Source organism: Pan troglodytes, chromosome 15 (assembly GCF_028858775.2).
Source record: "Pan troglodytes isolate AG18354 chromosome 15, NHGRI_mPanTro3-v2.0_pri, whole genome shotgun sequence".
NCBI classification, from domain to species: domain Eukaryota; kingdom Metazoa; phylum Chordata; class Mammalia; order Primates; family Hominidae; genus Pan; species Pan troglodytes.
The window spans coordinates 22,434,815-22,456,654 of record NC_072413.2 but is presented as its reverse complement, the minus strand read 5'-3'; the positions used below and the strand labels follow the sequence as shown (position 1 = coordinate 22,456,654).

The 21,840-nt window shown below is 52.1% G+C and overlaps 3 protein-coding genes across 16 annotated transcripts; 2 read left to right on the top strand and 1 right to left on the bottom strand.

Moving 5' to 3' along the window:
- Positions 1 to 121: 121 nt before the first annotated feature.
- RNF31 (ring finger protein 31) lies at positions 122 to 13,464 on the bottom strand. 6 transcript variants are annotated; one of them, XM_001166671.7, is made up of 21 exons: positions 12,906 to 13,464; positions 12,674 to 12,820; positions 12,383 to 12,538; positions 12,095 to 12,154; positions 11,920 to 11,995; positions 11,213 to 11,390; positions 10,348 to 10,735; positions 9,908 to 10,198; positions 9,418 to 9,666; positions 9,127 to 9,312; positions 8,805 to 9,011; positions 5,468 to 5,641; positions 5,286 to 5,384; positions 5,106 to 5,195; positions 3,370 to 3,484; positions 3,136 to 3,254; positions 2,763 to 2,876; positions 2,569 to 2,626; positions 821 to 917; positions 374 to 542; positions 122 to 261 (listed from the first exon to the last, which is right to left on the bottom strand). In XM_001166671.7, exons 1-21 carry the CDS (start codon positions 13,095 to 13,097, stop codon positions 208 to 210), a joined length of 3,219 nt encoding a protein of 1,072 aa, XP_001166671.5. In that variant the 5' UTR covers positions 13,098 to 13,464; the 3' UTR covers positions 122 to 207. The 6 variants fall into 6 exon arrangements, with proteins under 6 accessions (XP_001166671.5, XP_009425843.5, XP_009425841.5 ...); XM_009427568.5 differs by having other exon boundaries at positions 12,319 to 12,538; positions 12,906 to 13,352; XM_009427566.5 differs by having other exon boundaries at positions 2,763 to 2,942; positions 12,906 to 13,321.
- A 409-nt stretch (positions 13,465 to 13,873) lies between these two features.
- Positions 13,874 to 17,427, top strand: PSME2 (proteasome activator subunit 2). Of its 2 annotated transcripts, XM_001167654.8 has the most exons (11): positions 13,874 to 14,257; positions 14,552 to 14,584; positions 15,020 to 15,082; positions 15,327 to 15,413; positions 15,519 to 15,549; positions 15,637 to 15,734; positions 16,324 to 16,392; positions 16,533 to 16,600; positions 16,763 to 16,817; positions 17,121 to 17,207; positions 17,303 to 17,427. In XM_001167654.8, exons 1-11 carry the CDS (start codon positions 14,210 to 14,212, stop codon positions 17,381 to 17,383), a joined length of 720 nt encoding a protein of 239 aa, XP_001167654.1. In that variant the 5' UTR covers positions 13,874 to 14,209; the 3' UTR covers positions 17,384 to 17,427. The 2 variants fall into 2 exon arrangements, with proteins under 2 accessions (XP_001167654.1, XP_016781409.1); XM_016925920.4 differs by lacking the exon at positions 14,552 to 14,584.
- Positions 17,428 to 18,460: 1,033 nt separating this feature from the next.
- Positions 18,461 to 21,838, top strand: EMC9 (ER membrane protein complex subunit 9). 8 transcript variants are annotated; one of them, XM_009427561.5, is made up of 6 exons: positions 18,461 to 18,477; positions 19,479 to 19,688; positions 19,830 to 19,906; positions 21,189 to 21,258; positions 21,349 to 21,443; positions 21,607 to 21,838. In XM_009427561.5, the coding sequence occupies exons 2-6, from the start codon at positions 19,491 to 19,493 to the stop codon at positions 21,791 to 21,793; spliced, it is 627 nt and encodes a 208-aa protein (XP_009425836.1). In that variant the 5' UTR covers positions 18,461 to 18,477; positions 19,479 to 19,490; the 3' UTR covers positions 21,794 to 21,838. The 8 variants fall into 8 exon arrangements, with proteins under 8 accessions (XP_009425836.1, XP_063649345.1, XP_001167788.1 ...); XM_063793275.1 differs by lacking the exon at positions 18,461 to 18,477 and adding an exon at positions 19,152 to 19,357 and having other exon boundaries at positions 20,209 to 21,258; XM_001167788.7 differs by lacking the exon at positions 18,461 to 18,477 and adding an exon at positions 19,159 to 19,357.
- Positions 21,839 to 21,840: the final 2 nt, after the last annotated feature.

Sequence of the window (21,840 nt, the reverse complement as noted above, 5' to 3'; positions counted from 1 at the left end):
GAGTCCAGGGAGGATCAGGCACTAGGTTGCAGGGGGCCCTTTTCAGCAAAGCTCTGTTCACCCCGCTCTTTCCCTGGTGCCCCTAGATGGTGGCACCAGGAAGAAGGACCACCAAGAAGCCTGGGTGGTAAGATGCCTCTTTATTGGTGCTGGAGCTGTTCCTGAGGGAGCAGGCCATGGGACCCTCATCGGGACCCTTGCCCTCAGCTACTTCCGCCTGCGGGGGATACTCTGTCCCAAGGGTACCTCTTCTGTCAGCTTCTGCAGAAGGAGAGAGAAGGTAATGATATTGGAAGCCTGGAGCTCAGACACAGTCAGCACCAGGTGACTTCTGTAGGGTGGGTTAAGAGGTGAGGCTGGGTGGAGGCTATACCTGTAACAAGCGGGCCTGGTAAGCAGGGGGATCCTCTCCAGCCAAAGGCTGGGGGCGTACGTGCAGGTAGCGCTCAGTGGCCGTCTCCAGCTCTTCCACCTCATACAAGGTGGCTGGGTCCAGCGAGTGGGCATTGATGAGGCTCACAAGATACTCTTTGTAGTGTGCCCTGGGGAGAAAAGGGAGCAGAATATTTGTTCTGTTGGCTAATATTAACTGAGTGTGTCTAACATAGCTGGACTCTGAGACACCTGGATGAACAAGATTAACAACCCACCTGTGCCCACACTGCCTGCTACTATCTACCCATGCCCTTGCCCAGAAAGCCTCCTCCCTCCCACCCACTGCAAGACCTACTGCTCCCAAGGACCCATTTTACTGCCTGGGCATGCCCTCACCACTTCTACCCACTGCCCAACACCATGCCCATGTCCTGCTGGCACTCACTGGCACAGGCCGGCATAGCCAGCTGGAGTTTCCTTGCCACAAGCTTCGTCCCTGAGCCCATTGGGAACCTCCTTCTGCTCCATCACTCGGCAGCCGCCTAAAGGTGAGGGAAGAAGGGAGCCTCTGTTGGGAGGCCAATGACCACAAAGCTCCAGAACTGGGATATCCACAAGGCAGGGAAGGCAGCCTCCAAGGAAGGGACCGAGCACAGCAACTCCTGCTTTCCCAGTGGTGCTGGTGGGTACTCAGAGGTGCCGTCAACGGCAGACCATCTGATACAGAGGCAGGGACCTTGTCCCTACTTTTATCCAAGCTGGCTTTTGGCTCATAAACACATACCCTCTTGAGATAGTTTTTTTTTTTTGGTTGTTATTTATCTCTTGACTAGTTAACTTATTCTGGGAAGATCTTGCCTCTTTTTTTTATTTTTATTTTTTAAATAGAGACAGGGTCTCACTATGTTGTTTGGGCTGGTCTCAAACTCCTGGGCTCAAGTAATCCTCTTGCCTTAGCCTCCCAAAGTGCTGGGATTATGGGTGTGAGCCACCACCACTCCTGGCTATTGGCTACCTCTGGTTTTTTTTTGTTTTGTTTTGTTTTGTTTTTTGAGATGGAGTTTCACTCTTGTTGCCCAGGCTGGACTGGAGTGCAATGGCGCAATCTTGGCTCACTGCAATCTCCACCTGCCGGGTTCAAGTGATTCTCCTGCCTCGGCCACCCGAGTAGGTGGGATTACAGGTGCCTGCCACCACACCTTGCTAATTTTTTTGTATTTTTAGTAGAGACAGGGTTTCACCTTCTTGGCCAGGTTGGTCACGAACTCCTGACCTCAGGTGATTCACCTGCCTCGGCCTCCCAAAGCGCTGAGATTACAGGCATGAGCCACCGCGCCCGGCCACATTTTTTTTTTTTTTTGAGACAGAGTTTCGCTCTGTTGCCCAGGCTGGAGTGCGGTGGCGCGATCTCTGCTCACTGCAAGCTCTGCCTCCCGGGTTCATGCCATTCTCCTGCCTCAGCCTCCCGAGTAGCTGGGACTACAGGCGCCCGCCACCACGCCCGGCTAATTTTTTGTATTTTTAGTAGAGATGGGGTTTCACTGTGTTAGCCAGGATGGTCTCGATCTGACTTCGTGATTCACCCGCCTCGGCTTCCCAAAGTGCTGGGATTACAGGCATGAGCCAATGCGCCTGGCCGGCCACCTCTATTTTTTAAAAAATACATTTAAAACCTATAGCACCTGGAATTCCCAGCCAATCTCTCATCCAAGTACTAACCAGGCCCGAACCTGCTTAGCCTCCAAGATCAGAAAAGATCAGTCACATTCAGGGTGGTATGGACTGTAGACTTACCTCTGTCTACACTGTAAGAAGTGACAGAGGTTAGAACCATATGTAACACCTTTCTGTTGCCCTCATGGAACCTAAAACAGTGCCCTGCAACTAGCACTTCTCATTAAACACTCATTGAATTAATTAATTAATTATGATCATTTGGGAATGGGAGAAGAAAATTAGTATTAATGCCTTCTTGGGTACCAGGTTCTTTAAAGATGTCTTATGTAAAATGGCTTAGCTGCAAGGTGGATACTACCTCCATTTTACAGCGGAAGAAACAAGGCCTTGGGTCTCAATTAACTTGCCAAAGGGCATGCAACAAGTGACCCCAGACCCAAGCCTCCCCTTTACCCATCACACGGTGGGAGCCCAGCACACCATCTCCTCTTCTCAAAGGCTTGTCCTAACACTCACCTCCAGGGACTGCCCGGGCCCCAGCTGGAGGCTCTGTATTAAACATGACGTTATTGTCCTGAGGAGGAGGAGGAGAGACAGATGGGTGTTACATTCCCCTTGATGCCAAGTCCCTGTTGCATTTCCTAGCACGGAGACTTTTCCATTCTTGCCCACCCTGGGCCCTGTCTTCTTCTCTCCTGGCCACCTCTGACCTGTAGCAGCTTCTGAAGCCGGAGAGCAGTCCAGTCCCGCAGGTAGAAGAGGCAGTCTCGAGGGTGGTGGCCGTGCAGGGACTTTTTCACCCTGCAGTTAGGCTCTGGACATTTCTGGCAGAAACCCAGATGGGAGAGAGGAAGTTGGAGACTGTTGGGGTCCTGGCCTCTCAGGAACCCCTGCGTGAGGGGTGTAAGGGTGAGGGGAGATGGAGACATTGGAGGAGCAAGCAAAGGGTAAGGGGATAGAGAGTTGTGCTTTACATCCCGTTGACCTCTTCTCTTCCCCGGGGCCACTCCTCAATAGCCTCTGACTCTCAAAGCCAATGGCACCCCCCACCCTTCCATCCCTTCCCCAACTCTCTGGGCTCACATTCTTGGCGTAAAAGGCATTGTAGCAGCCACTGCAGAACTGGTGGCGGCACTGGGTACAGTGAAAGTGCATGCAGCCTCCTCGGGCCAGGGCATACGAGAACTTGCATTTGGGGCAGTCTGCAAAGGACAAGAGGTCAGGGCTGGAGCTGCCGCTGCAACTCAAGGCCCTCAGGAAGAGAGCTGCTGGCAATGACAGGCTTCTGAGCAAACAGGCCAAATAGGGAGGCCTTACCAATGCCGTTTTCCTGAAGATACATTGCTAGGCCCTGGGCCTGGTATTCTGGGTCGTTCATGCGTTTCCAGTTCTGGAAGTCCTCACAGCTCCGACCTCGGTGCTGCTCCTCCCACTGCCAGAGGGAAAGTAGGCTTCACGTGGGAGCTCTATCCCATGCCCTGGCCTTTCTTGCTGGCCCCTCCACTCACATCCAGTGGTTCCCCAGCTTGGTTTATGTCACTGCCACCTACCATTTGCTCAGATCTCAAAATGAGAGGCCATCCTTGGTCCTTTCATTTTCTCCTACCACCTCACATTCCTTTTGCCTTGTTTCCACCCCACAGACCATCTCAACCATATCCCCTTTTCCTTCATCCCTACTGCTACCACTTTACTCCAGGCCACCATCGGACCTTGCCTCAATTGCTTGCCTCGGTTACTAGTCTCTCTGTTTATCATTCCTGCTCCCCTAGGGTCAATTCTCCCCATGGCTGTCAAAAGTCCTTCAAAACTGTAAGTCAGGTAGCTTCCACAGTATTGGTGGTGTTTTGGTTCTGTGGTAGTCTCAGGTGTTCACTTTATTTCAGACATGATGCAGATGAAATTTTTTTCGTATCAAATATTACACTTCTTTTTTTTTTTTTTGAGACGGAGTCTCGCTCTGTCACCCAGGCTGGAGTGCAATGGCGTTATCTTGGCTCACTGCAGCCTCCACCTCCTGGGTTCAAGCGATTCTCCTGCCTCAGCCTCCAGAGTAGTTGGGATTACAGGCACATGCCACCACACCCGGCTAATTTTTGTATTTTTAGTAGAGACGGGGTTTCACCATATTGGGAGGCTGCTCTTGAACTCCCAACCTCAAGTGATCCACCCACCATGGCCTCCCAAAGTGCTGGGATTACAGGCGGAAGCCACCATGCCTAGCCAAATATTACACTTCTTAAAAGATAAATGTGGCTGGGCATAGTGGCTCATGCCTGTAATCCCAGTACTTTGGAAGGCTGAGGCGAGGGATCACTTGAGACCAGGAGTTGGAGGCTGCAGTGAGCTGTGACTGCACCAGTGGACCCCAGCCTGGGTGAGAGTGAGTTCTTGTCTCTAAAAATAAATAAATAAATAAATAAATAAATAAATAAATAAATAAATAAACGAAAGATAAATGAGATAGTATCACCCTTGCTTTATCTGAGAATGAAGGCAGACGGACGCCTGCTTCACGTGGCCTCCAGGGCTCTACAGACCTGGCAGCTGGCTTCTCTCTGACCACCTGCCATTCCCGCCTTGCTTTCCAGACTCCAGCCATACAACACTTTTTTCTGACTCTGGCCTTTCCATGTGTTGTTCTTTCTCTCCCAAATGCTCTTTGCATGGCTGGCTTCTTTTTAATGTTTAGGCCTGAGCTTAAACCATTTTAGAGAAGACTTGTCTGACCTCTCTACCCTAAGTAGGTCCACTCTGTTACCCTGGTGTCAGGTTCCTGTTTGTCTTCTTCATAGAATTTACGCCTATGTATAATTAGTTCCTCTGGCTTACTTTCTTTCCTTCCTTCCTCCTCCCCTTTCCTTTCCCTCCCGATTTCCTCCCTCCCTCTGCTTCCCTTTCTCCTTGTGCCTAGTCTTTCTGACTAGTCTGTAAGCTCTTTTGACCTCAGAGCTCATGTCTGTTTTGCTCTCCAGTACACAAACTCCCCTGAGTCTAACACAGTACCTGGCAGTAGCTCAGCAAGTATTTCTGAAAGGATCAATGTGCCTCACCTGGCGCTTGCAGCGCACACAGAAGGTCTGGTGACACTGGGGACAAGTTGCCTCCAGCTGCTCACGCTCATATATGAAGCCAAAGGAGCACTGGAAGTGCAAGAGCATAAAGTTATCAAAGGCCTGACCTGGAACCATCTCCTGCCCCTCCATAGTAGCTCCCCTGGGCAGGCCACTTACCTGGGCACACCACAAGAACTTGGGGTCCCGCATCAGCACACCCTCGGTCAGCTTCTTATGGAACAACGCATAGGCATCTGGTTCTAGGCTCTCTCGAAGCTGGGGACAGGATGCAGAGGTGGTGGGTGGGAGGGTTCCTGTTCAAAGCTCAGGGTACCTGAGTCCTAGAGGGGCTGCAGTACCTGGATGTCAAGGGTAGAGAAGTAGCTGAGCAACTGTGTGTCATCGGTGAGGTCAGGGCGGCCACAGGCAGGGCACACCATGTCTGTGATGTGCTTCTCCTTCAAGGCGATGGTGAAGTGCTGGCGGAAGCAGTCAGGACAGATGGTGCACTCACAAGAAGTCAGGGCCTGCATCTGGAGGGTGAGGGGTTGGAGGGCAGGGGGTCAGAAGCCACAGCTGCCAGGCTAGGGAAGAGGCAGTGGCCAGGTGTCCACTAAGAAATCAGGGTCTAATTAACAACTGGGCAGGGTTAACAACCTCAAGTGCCAGCAGGGGCCAGGCAGGCAACCTAAACATCTGAAGACAGTCGGGTGGAGGAAAATAGACAATGGTGACACCTAAGGTAAAGGCAAAAGTGCCTATAAAAACATTCATATTCCATTAAATATACAAATAACATGCTTGAAATGACAAAACTATAGAGGTGGAGAACAGATTCATGGTTGCCAGGTGACTAGAAGTGGGGACAGAAGGGTATAACTAAAGAGGTACATGAGAGAGTTCCTTTGTGGTGATGAAACAATCTGTATCTTGATTATGGTGGTGGTTATATGCATCTATACGTGGGACAGAACTGCATAGAACCACACATACACACAGCAGCATATCCATGAGAAAAATGAACAAGACCTGTAGTATAGCTAACATTGGAGCAATGTCTTATTTCTTGGTCTTGATATTGTACTATAATTATATAAGAAGTCACCACTGGGGGCCGGGCACGCTGGCTCACACCTGTAATCCCAGTACTTTGGGAAGCCAAGGCGGGCGCATCACTGGAGGCTAGGAGTTCGAAACCAGCCTGGCCAACATTGTGAAACCTTGTCTCTACTAAAAATACAAAAATTAGGCCAGGCACCATGGCTCATGCCTGTAATCCCAGCACTTTGGGAGGCTGAGGCAGGCGGATCACCTGAGGTCTGGAGTTCCAGACCAGCCTGACCCGTCTCTACTGAAAATACAAAATTAGCCAAGTGTGGTGGCGCATGCCTGTAATCCCAGCTACTCGGGAGGCTGAGGCAGGAGAATCACTTGAACCCAGGAGGCGGAGGCTGCAGTGAGCCGAGATCGCACCATTGCACTCCAGGCTGGGCAACGAGAGCAAAACTGTCTCAAAAAGAAAAAAAAAATTAGCCAGGCATGATTGCAGATGCCTGTAATCACAGCTACTCGGGAGGCTGGGACAGGAGAATCGCTTGAACAGGGAGGCAGAGGTTGCAGTGAGCCATGATTGCGTGACTGCGCTCCAGCCATGGCAACAGAGCGAGACTCCGTCTCAAAAAAATGTCATCGCTGAGTGAAGGTTAGTGAAAAGTACACAGGACTCTATGCACTATTTTTGAAACTTCCTGTAGATTCTACAATTATTTATTTATTTAATTTATTTTGAGACAGAGTCTCACTCTGTCGCTCAGACTGGAGTGCCGTGGCGCAATCCTGGCTCACTGCAACCTCTGTCTCCCAGGTTCAAGAGATTTTCCTGCCTCAGCCTCCCCAGTAGCTGGGATTACAGGCACCCACTACCACACCCGGCTAATTTTTGTATTTTTTGTAGAGACAGGGTTTCACCATGTTGGTCAGGCTGGTCTCGAACTCCTGACCTCAGGTGATCCACCCACCTCAGCCTCCCAAAGTGCTAGGATTACAGGTATGAGCCACTGCGCCTGGCCAACTTTATTTATGTATTTTATTTTTTTTTAATTTAATTTTTTTTTTTTTGAGACGGAATCTCATTCTGTCGCCCAGGCTGGAGTGCAGTGGCACAATCTTGGCTCACTGCAACCTCCACCTCCCAGGTTCAAGCGATTCTCCTGCCTTAGCCTCTCGAGTAGCTGGGATTACAGGCGCATGCCACCACGCCTGGCTAATTTTTGTATTTTTAGTAGAGACGGGGTTTCACCACGTTGACCAGGATGGTCTCAATCTCTTGACCTCGTGATCCACCCACGTTGGCCTCCCAAAGTGCAGGGATGACAGGCGTGAGCCACCATGCCCGGACCTTTATTTATTTTTTTAGAGATGGGAGTCTTGTTATGTTGCCCATGCTGGTCTCTAACTCCTGGCTTCAAGGTATTCTCCCACCTCAGCCTCCCAAAGCTCTAGGATTACAGGCATGAGGCATCATGCCCAGCAAAATTCTTTTTGAAAACATAGCCACAGTAGCACTGTCACACACACACACAAAAATGAACAGTAATTCTTTTTTTTTTTTAAGACGGAGTCTTGCGCTGTTGCCTAGGCTGGAGTGTAGTGGCGCAATCTCCGCTCACTGCAAGCTCCGCCTCCTGGGTTCAACGCCATTCTCCTGCCTCAGCCTCCTGAGTAGCTGGGACTACAGGTGCCTGCCACCACACCCAGCTAATTTTTTACATTTTTAGTACAGACAGGGTTTCACCGTGTCAGCCAGGATGGTCTCGATCTCCTGACCTCATGATCGGCCTGCCTTGGCCTCCCAAAGTGCTGGCATTAGAGGCATGAGCCACCGCGCCCAGCCTGGTAATTCTTTAATATCAGCAAATGTCCAGTTTATAGGAATAAGCCCTTCTTAGTTCCTGAGATTCCACGTACTCTAGGTCAGAGTAGTTAGACTGGCTCTGTATGTGTTTTATTTTGGTTTTACTCTGTATTTAAAATAATTGTAGAGGTCAAGAGTTCGAGACCAGCCTGGCTAATATGGCGAAACCCTGTCTCTACTAAAAATACAAAAATTAGCCGAGTGTGGTGGCGGGTGCCTGTAATCCCAGCTACTCAGGAGGCTGAGGCAGGAGAATTGCTTGGAGAAGGCAGAGGTTACAGTGAGCCGAGATCACGCCATTGCACTCCAGCCTGGGGGCAAGGGTGAAATTCCATCTAAAAAAAATAAATAAGTAAATAAATAAAGTTTTACATTTTAGAGATCTATACGGAAACATTTATAAACTATATTATGCCTGATATTTGATATCATAATAGCCATCTGTGTATATATGTGAAATAAAGACTGATCATGTTTGTTGACAATTGCTGAAGCTTAATGACAAATACACTGGAAGTGGAGGGGTTGCAGGGGGGTATGGGAATTTGTTATACAGTGTAGTACAATTTTTCTACTATTGCATGTTTGAAAATTTCCGTAATAGAACATTGTTTTAAAAGGGAGGAGATAAGCCTGTTCCTGACCTCCCCCTCCCAGGAGCCTTCAGGGGTATATGGGCAACTGAAGAGCAGAAGACAGGATCAGAGATGGAGACTGGGGTAGGATGGGGGTCCAAAAGAATAGAGTAATTCTTGGACCAGGTATCGTGGGGAGGGACTTACCCGGTTGTGGGGCAGGGCCCAGCCACACACGGCACACTCCTGGGCAAGCAAGCGGCGCAGGAAGGCCCGGTCCTGGCTGTGCCTCACAGCTTCTACCACATCCCCCAACTCATAGTTCCTGGGTGTCTCCTGCAGCAGTGACAGTGCCAGCTCTGCCCGGCCCCAGCTGGGGAGTGCGTAGACTGCCAAAAGCCGCCTGACCAGGCTCTGCAATATGATTCAGGTGGAGGGGGGAAGTGCTGTCAGACTCCAGGGACCCTTCCCCTCAGCTCCCTCTTGCTCCTCTAGGTGGACCCTTGGGCTTCTTGCCTCCTCCCAGCACCTGCTTGTCCGGCCCATCCCAGGAAGGGGTGGGCTCAGGGCCACTGTCCCAGAGGCGCTGGCGGAAGGGCTCTAGGCGTTGGCGCTGTAGCTCAGTCAGGGCCCGTGACACATCACCTCCGTGCTGGAACAATGCCTGGAGAGACCCCTCCTCAGGCCCAAAGCCTAGAGACTGGAGCTCCTGCACCTGCAAGATGGGAGTGGCGAGGGGGAATGAAGTGGGAAAGCAAGCAAGGGAGAGTGTGAGAGATGCAGACTCTCGACCCTATCCCATATCCAGCACAGCTGATACCTTCCTTCGCCTGGTCCTCACACACTCCTCCACAGCTTCATCAAGGTTGCCATGACGATCCAGCCAGGCTCTCCGGGCCTCCTGACAGGAAAAGGCACCCAGCCCAGGGTCCTGCTGTCCAGCCAGCTCAGCCACCATCTCCAGCACGTAGGGCAGTTCTGAGCGCAACCACTGCAGAGGCACCTCAGTGCCCGAGTACTGCAGAGCCGAGAAGATCTCCTCTGGACAGGCACCTGCGGCTTCCCCTTCCTAAGGCACAGTCCCGCCCATCAGGAGGGGCACCCTTCACCCACCCTCAGCCTGAACTAAGATGGTGACAGTGGCTCAGCTCAGACATATGGATCATGTCATCAGTGTATAGCATGGTAACTGCCTCAGTAACAGGCAGCTGCTGCTAACAATAACAAGATTCATAGAAACTATTAACCACCCGCAGCATCTCCTTTCCCAGACCAGCTCAGCCCTACCTCATCTCAGGCCCAGTCCTTACCCGGATCATGCTCACTAGCTGGAGGCCTTCCTCCCGCATCTTGTCTTGGCGCTGCTTCTCAGGATCTCCACAGGAACTGGGCAGGGGGGCACTAAGGCGTTGTGGGGGCCCAGGCTTGGGGGGTCCCTTTTCCAAAGAGCTGGCATAGGGCCGGGGGGCATGTTGTACTGGAATGGGGCTACTAGTCCGGTTGCACATAACACACACCCAGCCAGGGCTCGAGTTGCAGAAGGTACAGTGAATACAGTACCAGACTTGACTCTGGGCAGAGGCCAGCAAAGCATCCCCCTGCTGGGAAGGCAGAAAGAATTATCCCTTTGACTGGCTGGCTGAAGTTCACAACAGAAATACAGGGAGTTGGGAGGAACTGAAGGAAAACAGGGGATAGGGAAGAGAATGCCTGAGGTAACACACAATAAAGAGCTGGGAAGGCCAGTTACCTGAAGGGGTTGCAGGCAAATGCCAGCATCTCGGGAATCCACCACCAAGCTGGGAGGCTGGGCCAGCCGAGGTCGCTCACATATGGAACATAGCACAGCAGCTGCCTCATTCTCAAAGGTACAGCTCTGGCAGGCCCACCGACCCCGTGCAAGATCAGGTTCTAGGCCTCCAGTTCCTTGGGGACCCTCAGTTCCCAACCCCAACCCCTTACAGCCTCGGGGCCGATCACAGGCCACACAGAGCACTGCCCAAGGCTCATTTAGCATGGCACAGGCAGCACAGTGCCAGGGCAAACGAGCACTTGCAGGATTAGGGGAAGAAAGAGAGCTGTCTCCCAGGGCCAGCAGGGAGGTCGACTGGGGCCGTGGTTGGGCTGAGGCAGGTAAACTGTAATGGAAAAGCAGACATGGCCTGCTGAAGTGGCACCCGGTGCCTGGATCCCTCACCTCTAAGCATTCCCCATTTCCTGGGTAACAACACATGTCACTGGCCTTTGCACGCATTGTCCGTCTCGAATACTCCTATACCCATAGCCTATGCAACATTTAAATGACAGCTTAAAGCTCACTTCTTCCTAGTAGATACTGCTAACACACGGCCTGACCTACACTAGGTGTTTAAAATATTGCCACCTGATTCAGCTGACCCTTCAGACTAGGTTGCAAACCACCTATTACCATAACAACCTGGGTTACTGCAATTGCTACCTGCTTGATGTGTATGTCTATTATCTCCTTCAGGGTTCTGACTGGCTACTTGTCCTCTATTAAACAGTCTTTAGCACAGAAACTGGCAGGTAGTCCATAATCAAGTGATCTTAAGTTCTCTAAATTTCACTCCCACCCAGAAGAGAAGCCCTCTCACCTGGGGCTCAGGTGGGTACCCTGCAGGACCCCAGGCAGGGTCTGGCGGAGGTGATGAGCACGGGATGGGTGTCCATGGAACAGGTGGTCACAAGCTGGACATAGGGCCTGTTTACAGGATGGGCAGTGCAGTGTGCCTGGGGCAGAACCACAGAGGAAGCAGGGACCAGGAGTGGAGCCTGGAGAGCAGGAGAGATGGAACATCTTTCCAAAAAAGACCAGGTTACATCTGAATCTGCTGTGGATGGGGGCAAATCACAAGACTACTTTTTAAACATCTGGACCCAAGGAAACAATTTTAATCTCTTTTAAAAAACAAAGAGGCCGGGCGTGGTGGCTCACGCAGGTAATCTTAGCACTTTGGGAGGCTGAGGCGGGTGGATCACTTGAGGTCGGGAGTTCCAGACCAGCCTGACCAACATGGAGAAACCCCATCTCTACCAAAAATACAAAATTAGCCGAGCACGGTGGCGCATGCCTGTAATCCCAGCTACTCGGGAGGCTGAGGCAGGAGAATCGCTTGAACCCGGGAGGTGGAGGTTGCGGTGAGCGGAGATCGCACCATTGCACTCCAGCCTGGGCAACAAGAGCAAAACTCCGTCTCAAAACAAACAAACACAAAGGAAGATAACCAAGAAGACAGAGGAGCATCCCAAATTTCCATCAATATAGCTTCCTACTTGGTCCCCAATTTAGGACCAATAATACCTGGGACAGAGGGTGTGGTGAGGGGGCCAGGAGCAATCTCTCTCAATAGGGGGTCAAATTCTGAAAGCTGCAGCATCTGAAAAAGAAAGAGCAGGGAATGAACAAGGGTTTAGGGACACAGAGTCTCACAATTCCTGTTTCCTTTGTACACCAGCCCCTTTCCTGCCTTCCTTACATCATCTTCAACCTTGTCTTCCAACAGCTGCTCCAGTGCCTGCTGTCTTGGATGAGTATTCTGCAATAATACAGATAAAAACGGTTTCCACCTAGACCCCTAGAACAAAGCCCTCCCTCTAAGCCCTGGTCCCTTAACATTCACAGAAAGAAAATCAGTACCCGGAGCTCCCAGAATGCTGAACTATGCCCATAGTTCAGCAGCACGGGGGTCCTCAAACTTACTTGAGTTAGGCTGGGCTCCCCAGCCCTGGTGCATAAGTCCATCAAGACTAGAGGAGCACCTCACCTGCAATAGCAGGCTGAGCTCTGTCCGAAGCAGCAGTACTTCCAGTGTGACTGTAGCAACCTGGTGCTCATCTGGCTCCTCCTGCCCTTCGGGGAAGCTCAACCCATCTGGTTGCTCCTCTGTGTAGCCATATAATCGCAGCACATCTCGGCCCCCCTGCCACACATTCAAACGAGTCACCACCCAGGAGGTTTCCTGCCTAGTAGGGCTGGACCCCTTCCCATTCAGCACAACCTCAGGCCTTTTCTAGCCAAACCCCAGCCCCCTCTCCCATAAGGCCAGGGGATTCACCTGCACAGCATCCACCGTGCTGCGAAAGACAGGGTTATTAAACTTGACGCCGCGCCAGTACCGAGGCCGCTGAGGGCTGAGAAGGTTGCGGCCATATTTCTCCAGGATGTTCAGAGCCGTGGACAGGGTGTTGAGGTAGTTTCGGGGCTGGGAGCAAGGAGAGCAGAGAGGTGTGAGCGTGGCCTGGGCCTCAGGCCCTGGTGTCCCCCTTCCAAGCGGGGCCGGGCCTCACCTCCCCATGAGCGTTGCAGCGGACAAGGCGTGCGGCGTCCAGCTGCAGGTAGCGGGCGGCTAGCGGCAGAGAGCTGGCTAGTAGCGGCCGGAGCTGCTCCAGGGAAAACGCCTGCCCGGAATCCCTCCTCAGGGCGCTCGCCAGCTCCTCGCGGGCCACCAGGAAGGCCCGCTCCTCTTCCTCCCCCGGCATCCTGAGGCAGGAGTCAGCCCCAGCCTCGCCGCCCGCCAGGACCCGGCGCGGGCAGCGCGCGGCCCGAGCGCCGCCCCTCCCGTCTGGTGCCCGGCTTTGAGGCCCACCCCGGCCCACGCAGCCGCCCCAGGTCACTCAGACCACGGTCACTCTCCAGCCCCCGGCCCAGCGCCAGGGTTAGCCGAGAACAGGAAGTACTAGGAGAGAGGGTGGGACTGCGACCCAATTTCGGAGGAACGGGCGGGGCTTAAGGTTAAGGTTGGAGCGGCGTCAGGAAACCAGGGGGCGCGGCCAAGAGGGAGGGCCAGGTCCCAACCAATGAGAAGGCAAATGGCTCCTGGCTCCTCCCTCAGAGCGCCCCAGCATCTTCCCTCAGTCAAGCGCTCTTCCCCGCCTTCCCCCAATCTGGTTCCACCCCTTCCGGATAGCCGCAGGCGCGGGGTTATCCTAGTCAGCTCAAAACCTTTCTTTTTCTAGCTGGACCAGTCCGGTACGCTCCGGGCCTCACCGAGGAAGTCCCACCCTGCAGGGGAATCGACTCTGGCCGGCCCTAACCCCTCTCGAGCGAGTCCCGCCCCATCTCCGGTCTGTCCTGAAGGCAGAGGGAAGACCCTCACCCAACCCCTGCCGGCTCCCTTCTAAGAGCTGCTAGTCCTTCTCCACCCCAGGCGCTCCCTCTGGCTGCCCCTCCCACTCGCTCTGATCTCTCTCCGTCCGCTACTTGCGGTCGAGCCTTCTTGTGGGAGCCCCGCCACTGAATACCCCCTTTGCCATACTCCCACCTCTCTTACCCTGGACTTCCAGTTGGCCCTAGCTATAAGCCCCGCCCCTCTCCGAGGGACAGCCCCCGCTCCAGTCTCCGCGGTCCCACTTACCCTAGCCCCTCCCTCGGGCAGCCCCTGGGCTGTGACCCAGCCAGCACCGCCTCTCCTAGTGGCAACTGGCTGGGAATGGCTGAGGGGCTACCTACTGCTTGCGGCCTGCCAGGGGGAGGAGGGGGGGCGGAAAGAAGAAAGGGGGCGGGGTTGAGGGGGGCGGGCCTGGACCTGGGGAGTGAAAGCGAAAGCCCGGGCGACTAGCCGGGAGACCAGAGATCTAGCGACTGAAGCAGCATGGCCAAGCCGTGTGGGGTGCGCCTGAGCGGGGAAGCCCGCAAACAGGTAATGGGGAATCGGAGGCCAGGAAGGGGTCATAGAACCCTCTTGGGTGGAGGCCAAGCTGGGTGGTTCAGGGGACCAAAGCAGTGCCAGAGAACTCCCCCAATCTCGCTAGTGCCTTCACTTCTCGGGGATTCCCAGATTCCTGCCTTCTGACTGCAGTGAGCAGGAGCTTCCAGGGAAAACTAGGTTGTGGTGAGAAAGGCCTGAGCCACAGTTCGAGGGCACCCTGTTGTGGGTGGAAGCTTTTGACAACCCAGACCCTTAACCAACATCCGGGTACTGCTCTCTGTGTAGGTGGAGGTCTTCAGGCAGAATCTTTTCCAGGAGGTAAGTCTCTGGATTTGAGCGATTTGACCCAGAATCTTGGACCAATACTTGAGGATAACAGCCTCTCAGAATGACCCCCCCAAGTCACCCTAGACTTAACCCTACTTCCCTTACCAAGCCTTCACCCAAAGTAACCCCGGAATTATTGATAGCTACCTTTAATCTGACCTTTCTTATGACTCTCCCGACTTCTGGCACTTCTCCCGTCTTTTGATGTGGAGGAAAAAAACCATGGCTTCCAAAGCAGGAATATCACAGTCCTAACCTTGGTTCTGCCACTTACCAGCTTGGGCAAGTCCTTTCATTTTCAGGTCTTCAGTTTCCTCATTTGCAAGTCTTGGACCCAGTGATTTCCAAAGGCCCTTCCAGTTCCATTTGTCAGACATCTCATTGAGCATATTCTGTGATTCCCCTCCCTTGCAATGTAACCCACAGGCTGAGGAATTCCTCTACAGATTCTTGCCACAGAAAATCATATACCTGAATCAGCTCTTGCAAGTGAGTAGTGTGGGCCCCTTCTGCCCCATCCTATGTCCTCTATCCCCTTTGCCCACCCTCTCTAGCTAACAACTGGATTCAGCATGCAGAGAATAGTTTCAAATAGTGGATTAGGAACATTAGGATGGCATGAGGCATGAGCCTAGGTTGGGAGGCAGAGTGCAAGTGGGATGTATGGAGGGAAGGCTGTGACCTAGGATGAAGGGAAGAGGCTGGGCAGCCCTTGACAGTGAGCTCTGTGCAGGAGGACTCCCTCAATGTGGCTGACTTGACTTCCCTCCGGGCCCCACTGGACATCCCCATCCCAGACCCTCCACCCAAGGATGATGAGGTGAGGCACTCAGGGTGCAGGACTTGGACTATAAACCCAATGGAGAAGATAGCCCTTCAACCTCTGTGACTTTTCTAAAGCTACTTTCCCCCCTTTTTGCCTTAGATGGAAACAGATAAGCAGGAGAAGAAAGAAGGTAAGAGAGATAAGAGGTGACTAGGGAAGGGGTGATGGCACACTGACTACTGGATGAGAAAGGGCCTGAATCCCCTCTTTCTCACAGTCCCTAAGTGTGGATTTCTCCCTGGGAATGAGAAAGTCCTGTCCCTGCTTGCCCTGGTTAAGCCAGAAGTCTGGACTCTCAAAGAGAAATGCATTCTGGTAAGCCTGGGAAATGGGGGAAGCAGAAAGAGAAGACACACAAGGTGAGGCCCTGGACTCCTCCGTAGATACAAGTCCTTCATACAGAGACCTAGTCCTGAAAAAGAGAACTTCCTTCTGTGCCTTGGGCTTAGATCCTCTTTGTTCTCCTCGTTCTGTTAGACCTCTTTTATCACAACGGTACCCCCAAAATTAGAGACTGTGCAGTATCCACTCTGTAACCTCAGAACCTACTGCTGTATTGGGTTCATAGTAGAGGTGGTATGATATAGTGAGTGAATTGTTTAAAAAAATTGGACCCTAGAGAGAAACTACTTAGGTTCAAATCGTGATTCTATCAGTTACCTAGCTGGTAGCCTTAAGTAAGTCACTTAGACATTCTGTGACTCAGTTTTTTCATCTGTTAAATGGGTACAATAAATACATATCTCTGAAGGTTGCTGCGATGATTACATGAAATAAACACATGGCACAGTACCTGGTATGTAATAAGTACCCAATTAAATATAACTTTTTTTAGGAAGTGACAGTAATAGGAAGAACTCAGTATGTTTGTTGAATGATTCTTACATGATACCTCTTAACATAGGTGATTACATGGATCCAACACCTGATCCCCAAGATTGAAGATGGAAATGATTTTGGGGTAGCAATCCAGGTAAGAAAAGGGTAACTGAAGATACTTAGAGTGGGGAGAGCCTCGGGGGGTGAGCTAGACATGAACCAGGAGGAGGAGGAAGATAGTGTATGAAATGGGGAGGACATGAAGTGTTGTCTTTGCCTCCCGTGTCACCACAGGAGAAGGTGCTGGAGAGGGTGAATGCCGTCAAAACCAAAGTGGAAGCTTTCCAGACAACCATTTCCAAGTGAGGGCAGCTGGAGGACCAGCATTGGGGGCAGTAGGAGCATTTCTTTGGGACCCCCAGAGCTGGGCAGCCCTATCAGGATGATGGGAGACTTTGGGAAGGGTCTGAGGGAGTACATCTCCTGGAACACTCATTCCTGTGGTATTCCCTTGCTTCTGGCAGGTACTTCTCAGAACGTGGGGATGCTGTGGCCAAGGCCTCCAAGGAGACTCATGTAGTGAGTGGATAGTCCACCAGCCTTTTAGCTGGGGGTGGGACGAGGAGGTGTGGAGGAAGAAGTCCTCCTTGTCTTGTTTGTGACTTTCCCAATGTGGAGAATATTAAGCTAAAAGCATTGCCTAGAAAAACTGGTTTGGGCTTCAACAACCTTGACCCTTTTCTCTGCTCAGTCCTTTGGGATCCTATTTCTTGGTGCTAAGAAGGGGTTCATTCTCAAGTTAACCTATTTCCTATAAAAGGAAACCAGACTCATGTCCCAGCCTCCCATGGGACTGACTCAGCTTTGCCTCCCACATTGCAGATGGATTACCGGGCCTTGGTGCATGAGCGAGATGAGGCAGCCTATGGGGAGCTCAGGGCCATGGTGCTGGACCTGAGGGCCTTCTATGTGAGTGTGGAGTAAGGCTTTAGGGGAGGTGGATGAGTGGGGGCAGGCAGGGGATTGGCTAAGAACCTGACTCTTGCACTCTGGCCTTCTCCCAGGCTGAGCTTTATCATATCATCAGCAGCAACCTGGAGAAAATTGTCAACCCAAAGGGTGAAGAAAAGCCATCTATGTACTGAACCCAGGACTAGAAGGAAAATAAATGATCTATATGTTGTGTGGATTCCCTTCTGGCGTGTGTCATTCATTCAAAAAGCATTTATTGAGTGGCACCTATGTCCAGCCTGAAGATGAATGTGGTGGGAAGGGGTGGGTGTCACAAAGACAAAGATGACTTAGATGCCCACTGTAATCTTGACTGTGAGAAAGAGGGGATTCAGGCCCTTTCTCATCCAGTAGTCAATGTGCCACTCCCCTTCCCTAGTCACCTCTTATCTCACTTACCTTCTTTCTTCTCCTGCGTATCTGTTTCCATCTAAGGCAAAAAGGGGGGAAAGTAGCTTTAGAAAAGTCACAGAGGTTGAAGGGCTATCTTCTCCATTGGGTTTATAGTCCAAGTCCTGCACCCTGAGTGCCTAGGGTGGGGATTGTTACATGCCATGGCAGCCATGCAGATAACCTGTATTTTGGAATGTAACAGTATTATTTTCATCCAGAGGTCTCAGGAATTATTGGAAGAGATGGCATTTGCACAGAGCCCTTATGGGAATAATCAGGCTTTGGATAGACAAGGGGAAAGTTCTGTGGTCAACATCAGGAATGAAGAAAGAAAGAATCCTCATCAGTTCAGGAAAAGCCTAGAAGGAGAATAAGGTTTCACTGGGAGAACTATGGAGAACTACGGATGAATGATTGGACTCCCCACACCCTTTTTTTTTTTTTTTTTTTTTGAGATGGAGTCTTGCTCTGTTGCCCAGGCTGGAGTGCAATGGCACGATCTCAGCTTACTGCTACCTCCGTCTCCCGGGTTCAAGCAATTCTCCTGCCTCAGCCTCCCGAGTAGCTGGAATTACAGGCATGTGCCACCACACCTGGTTAATTTTTTTGTATTTTTAGTAGAGACGGGGTTTCGCCATGTTGGCCAGGCTGGTCTCGAACTCCTGACCTCAGGTGATCCACCCACCTCGGCCTCCCAAAGTGCTGGGATTACAAGGCGTGAGCCACCGCGCCGGGCCTGGACTCCTTCTTAAGGGCTAGGAGGGGAAAAAATAATGCTTCCAAGACACTGTGGTGAAGGAAATACATCGCAGGACATTATGGGAAGGATGAATCTGTAAGTTTTTCTTACTGTCCTCCCCCATACCCCCTTCAGCCAATCACTGTCTTTATCTCTGCTTTTCAAGATTCAGCCCTGGGCTGGTGGTAGAGACAAGGGTTCCTTTGCTGTGATCTTGCTGTAAACTCCATGGGATTGTTCTTTAATTCAGGGACTTATCCTGTCATAAAATATGAGATAAGAATGTGCTGCGAAGCACTAGACAGGCTGGAAGCCTGCCCCCATACATATCTCATTAAATCCTTAAAGGAACATGGGCAAAAGATAAACCAAGGGCAAGAAAACCTGCAGTCGCGAAGGCAACACGGCCCATTAGTAAGTGACAGAGCCGATCTAGAGTACAAAGCCACTCGTCCCATAATAGGCGCAAGGCGGTCTGCTTTGCCCGCAGCGCTCCGGGACACCCGGCTACGGACTAGCGCTCCATCCTCGGGGCTCCGCGGAGCCGGTGGTAGTGGGCAACACAGGTAACAGGCAAAGCCAACCACCAACCGAGAGCGGAAGTCGGGGAACCTAGCCAATAAGAGTGCGGGCAATTTTCTGTGCTTCACAATGGTGGGTTCTTTCCAGTCCGCTGGAGACAAAGGCGGGGCAACGTTGGGGCGCGGCCGCTGATTGGACAAATTGAAAGCCTTTAGCCCTATCAAGGAGCACCACGTGGGCGGGACTCCAGGAGCCAGTTCTGCAGGGAGCTGCAGCTTGGTCTGTCTCCCAGGCAGGCGCAGAGTCGCGGCCGCCAGCTAGGGGCGCGGGAAGGCGGGGCTCGGATGCAATCGGGACCTCCTCCTGGGCTGGGCCGGGGGCGGACTCCCGGACCCAGGGCGCCGGGAGCCGGCGGGCTACCTGCGAGTCGAGTTAGCGTTGTCGCCGAACCGAAGTGAGAGGGCACGGGGAAGGGTCAAAGAGCGTGCCGAAGCGCTGGAGGGAGCTTCTCGGACGCGAGCTAGGCACCGACTCGCCTAATCCGGTACTAATCCGGCTTGCTGCTTCCCGTCCAGGCCTCGCTCGCCATGGGGGAGGTGGAGATCTCGGCCCTGGCCTACGTGAAGATGTGCCTGCATGCTGCCCGGTACCCACACGCCGCAGTCAACGGGCTGTTTCTGGCGCCAGCGCCGCGGTCTGGAGAATGCCTGTGCCTCACCGACTGTGTGCCCCTCTTCCACAGCCACCTGGCCCTGTCCGTCATGTTGGAGGTCGCCCTCAACCAGGTGCCTCCGTTGGATGCCCATCCCCCACCGCGAACCCACCCAACACCCCAGCCCAAGTTCATCCCCGGTCCCTTGGCAGCAGTGCGCATCCACAAAGCCAGCGGCACAATTTAATTACTGATGGCCCCTTTCCTACGACAGGTGGATGTGTGGGGAGCACAGGCCGGTCTGGTGGTGGCTGGTTACTACCATGCCAATGCAGCTGTGAACGATCAGAGGTGAGTGGCGTAGCCAGAGGAAGAAGGAAAGGATTATGGCGGGTTGGGGATTGGAGGAATAGAGGGCGAGGATGCGTGGGGCGGTGGGCGGGGCGGGGGCGCACAAGATGAACCAAGGTCGTTCCTTTTATCTTTCCTTCATCAAACGCTTAGGAGCAGGGGCTTTACACCAGGCACTATGCTGGGTACTGGAGTGAGGGAATATAAAGATGAATAGGACAGAGCCCTGCCCTGGAGTGCCGTTGGGGCGGGGAGGACAACTGTGTATCAACAGACTAATTTTTTTTTTTTTTTTTTTTGAGACGGAGTCTCCCTCTGTCTCCCAGGCTGGAGTGCAGTGGCGCAATCTCGGCTCACTGGAACTTCCACCTCCTAGATTCAAGCGATTCTTCTGCCTCAGCCTCCCGAGTAGCTGGGATCACAGATGAGCGCCACCATGCCCGGCTAATTTTTTTTATTTTTTTAATTTATTATTATTTTTTATTTTTAGTAGAGATGGGGTTTCGCCATGTTGGCCAGGCTGGTCTAGAACTTGACCTCAGGTGATCCACGCGCCTCAGACTCCCAAAGTGCTGGGATTACAGGCGTAAGCCACCACTCTCGGCCAACAGACTGATCTTGCTTTTAACTGAGGTGTCCCCCAGGGGCTGAAAGAACAGAGAAATCCCAACCAGCAACTTCAAAAATAAGGCAGTTTCCTTATATATACACATATAGGAAAAGACAATTTTATATATATATATATAAATCATATACATGAAGCAATTAGAGGTACTGTTTTGTAATTTGCGTTTCTCCCTCACTTAATAAATACTCGACATCATCCCATTTCCACACCAAGATCTACCTTTCCCTAACAGCTATATAGTCTGAATATGAATGTACTCTAATTTATTTAATACTTTAAACAATGAGGTTGTTTCCAGTGTTTTATCACAGACACTGTCCTATGATTACCGTAAATTCTTTATAAGTAGAATTTCTGGGTCAGCATATGTATAGTATGTATACAGTTTCAATTTGGATGGTTATGCCAAATTACCTTCCAAAAAGACCACCTTTGGTTTCCACTCTCACCAGCAATATCTGAGCACCTGTCTCCCACAGCACTCAAGCATCAAGCAGTCGTGCATCAAGCATCCAGCAGGCCCGATCCCCGCAGGCCACCTACAGGGAAAGGCCACAGCTGCGCCCACACCTATGAGACCTGGGAGGCCCAGCTCAAATGGATGGGTTTTGCCCACAGTTGGCTCCTCACTCCTCTGATCTTCCCTCTACACAGCCCTGGGCCCCTGGCCTTGAAAATTGCTGGGCGAATTGCAGAATTCTTCCCTGATGCAGTACTTATTATGGTGAGGCTTGGGTTTCTGGGTGGGGAGGTGAAAAGCAAGTAGGGTGGGGGGACCCTTGAAACTCTCACTTGCCCATCTTTGTCCACTCAGTTGGATAATCAGAAACTGGTGCCTCAGCCTCGTGTGCCCCCGGTCATCGTCCTGGAGAACCAAGGTCTCCGCTGGGTCCCTAAGGATAAGAACTTGTGAGTACCCCACTCCCTCTACCTCTTCTTAGAAGCCCAAGGCTCCTGGGTCTCCTCTGTCCTTGGCCCTGCCCCAAGGGTCTTTCTCTAGACCCAATCTCTGTTAAGTCTGTGTCTGGACCCACTACTTGCTGTTTGACCTCCATGGGGGTTACTATTTCAGAGTGATGTGGAGGGACTGGGAAGAGTCACGGCAGATGGTGGGAGCTCTACTGGAAGATCGGGCCCACCAGCACCTTGTGGACTTTGACTGCCACCTTGATGACATCCAGCAGGACTGGACCAACCAGCGGCTCAACACTCAAATCACCCAGTGGGTTGGTCCCACTAATGGAAATGGAAATGCCTGAGACAGGGCCAGCGGGGCCCGGTTCCAATAAAGAGACTTGGGCTGATG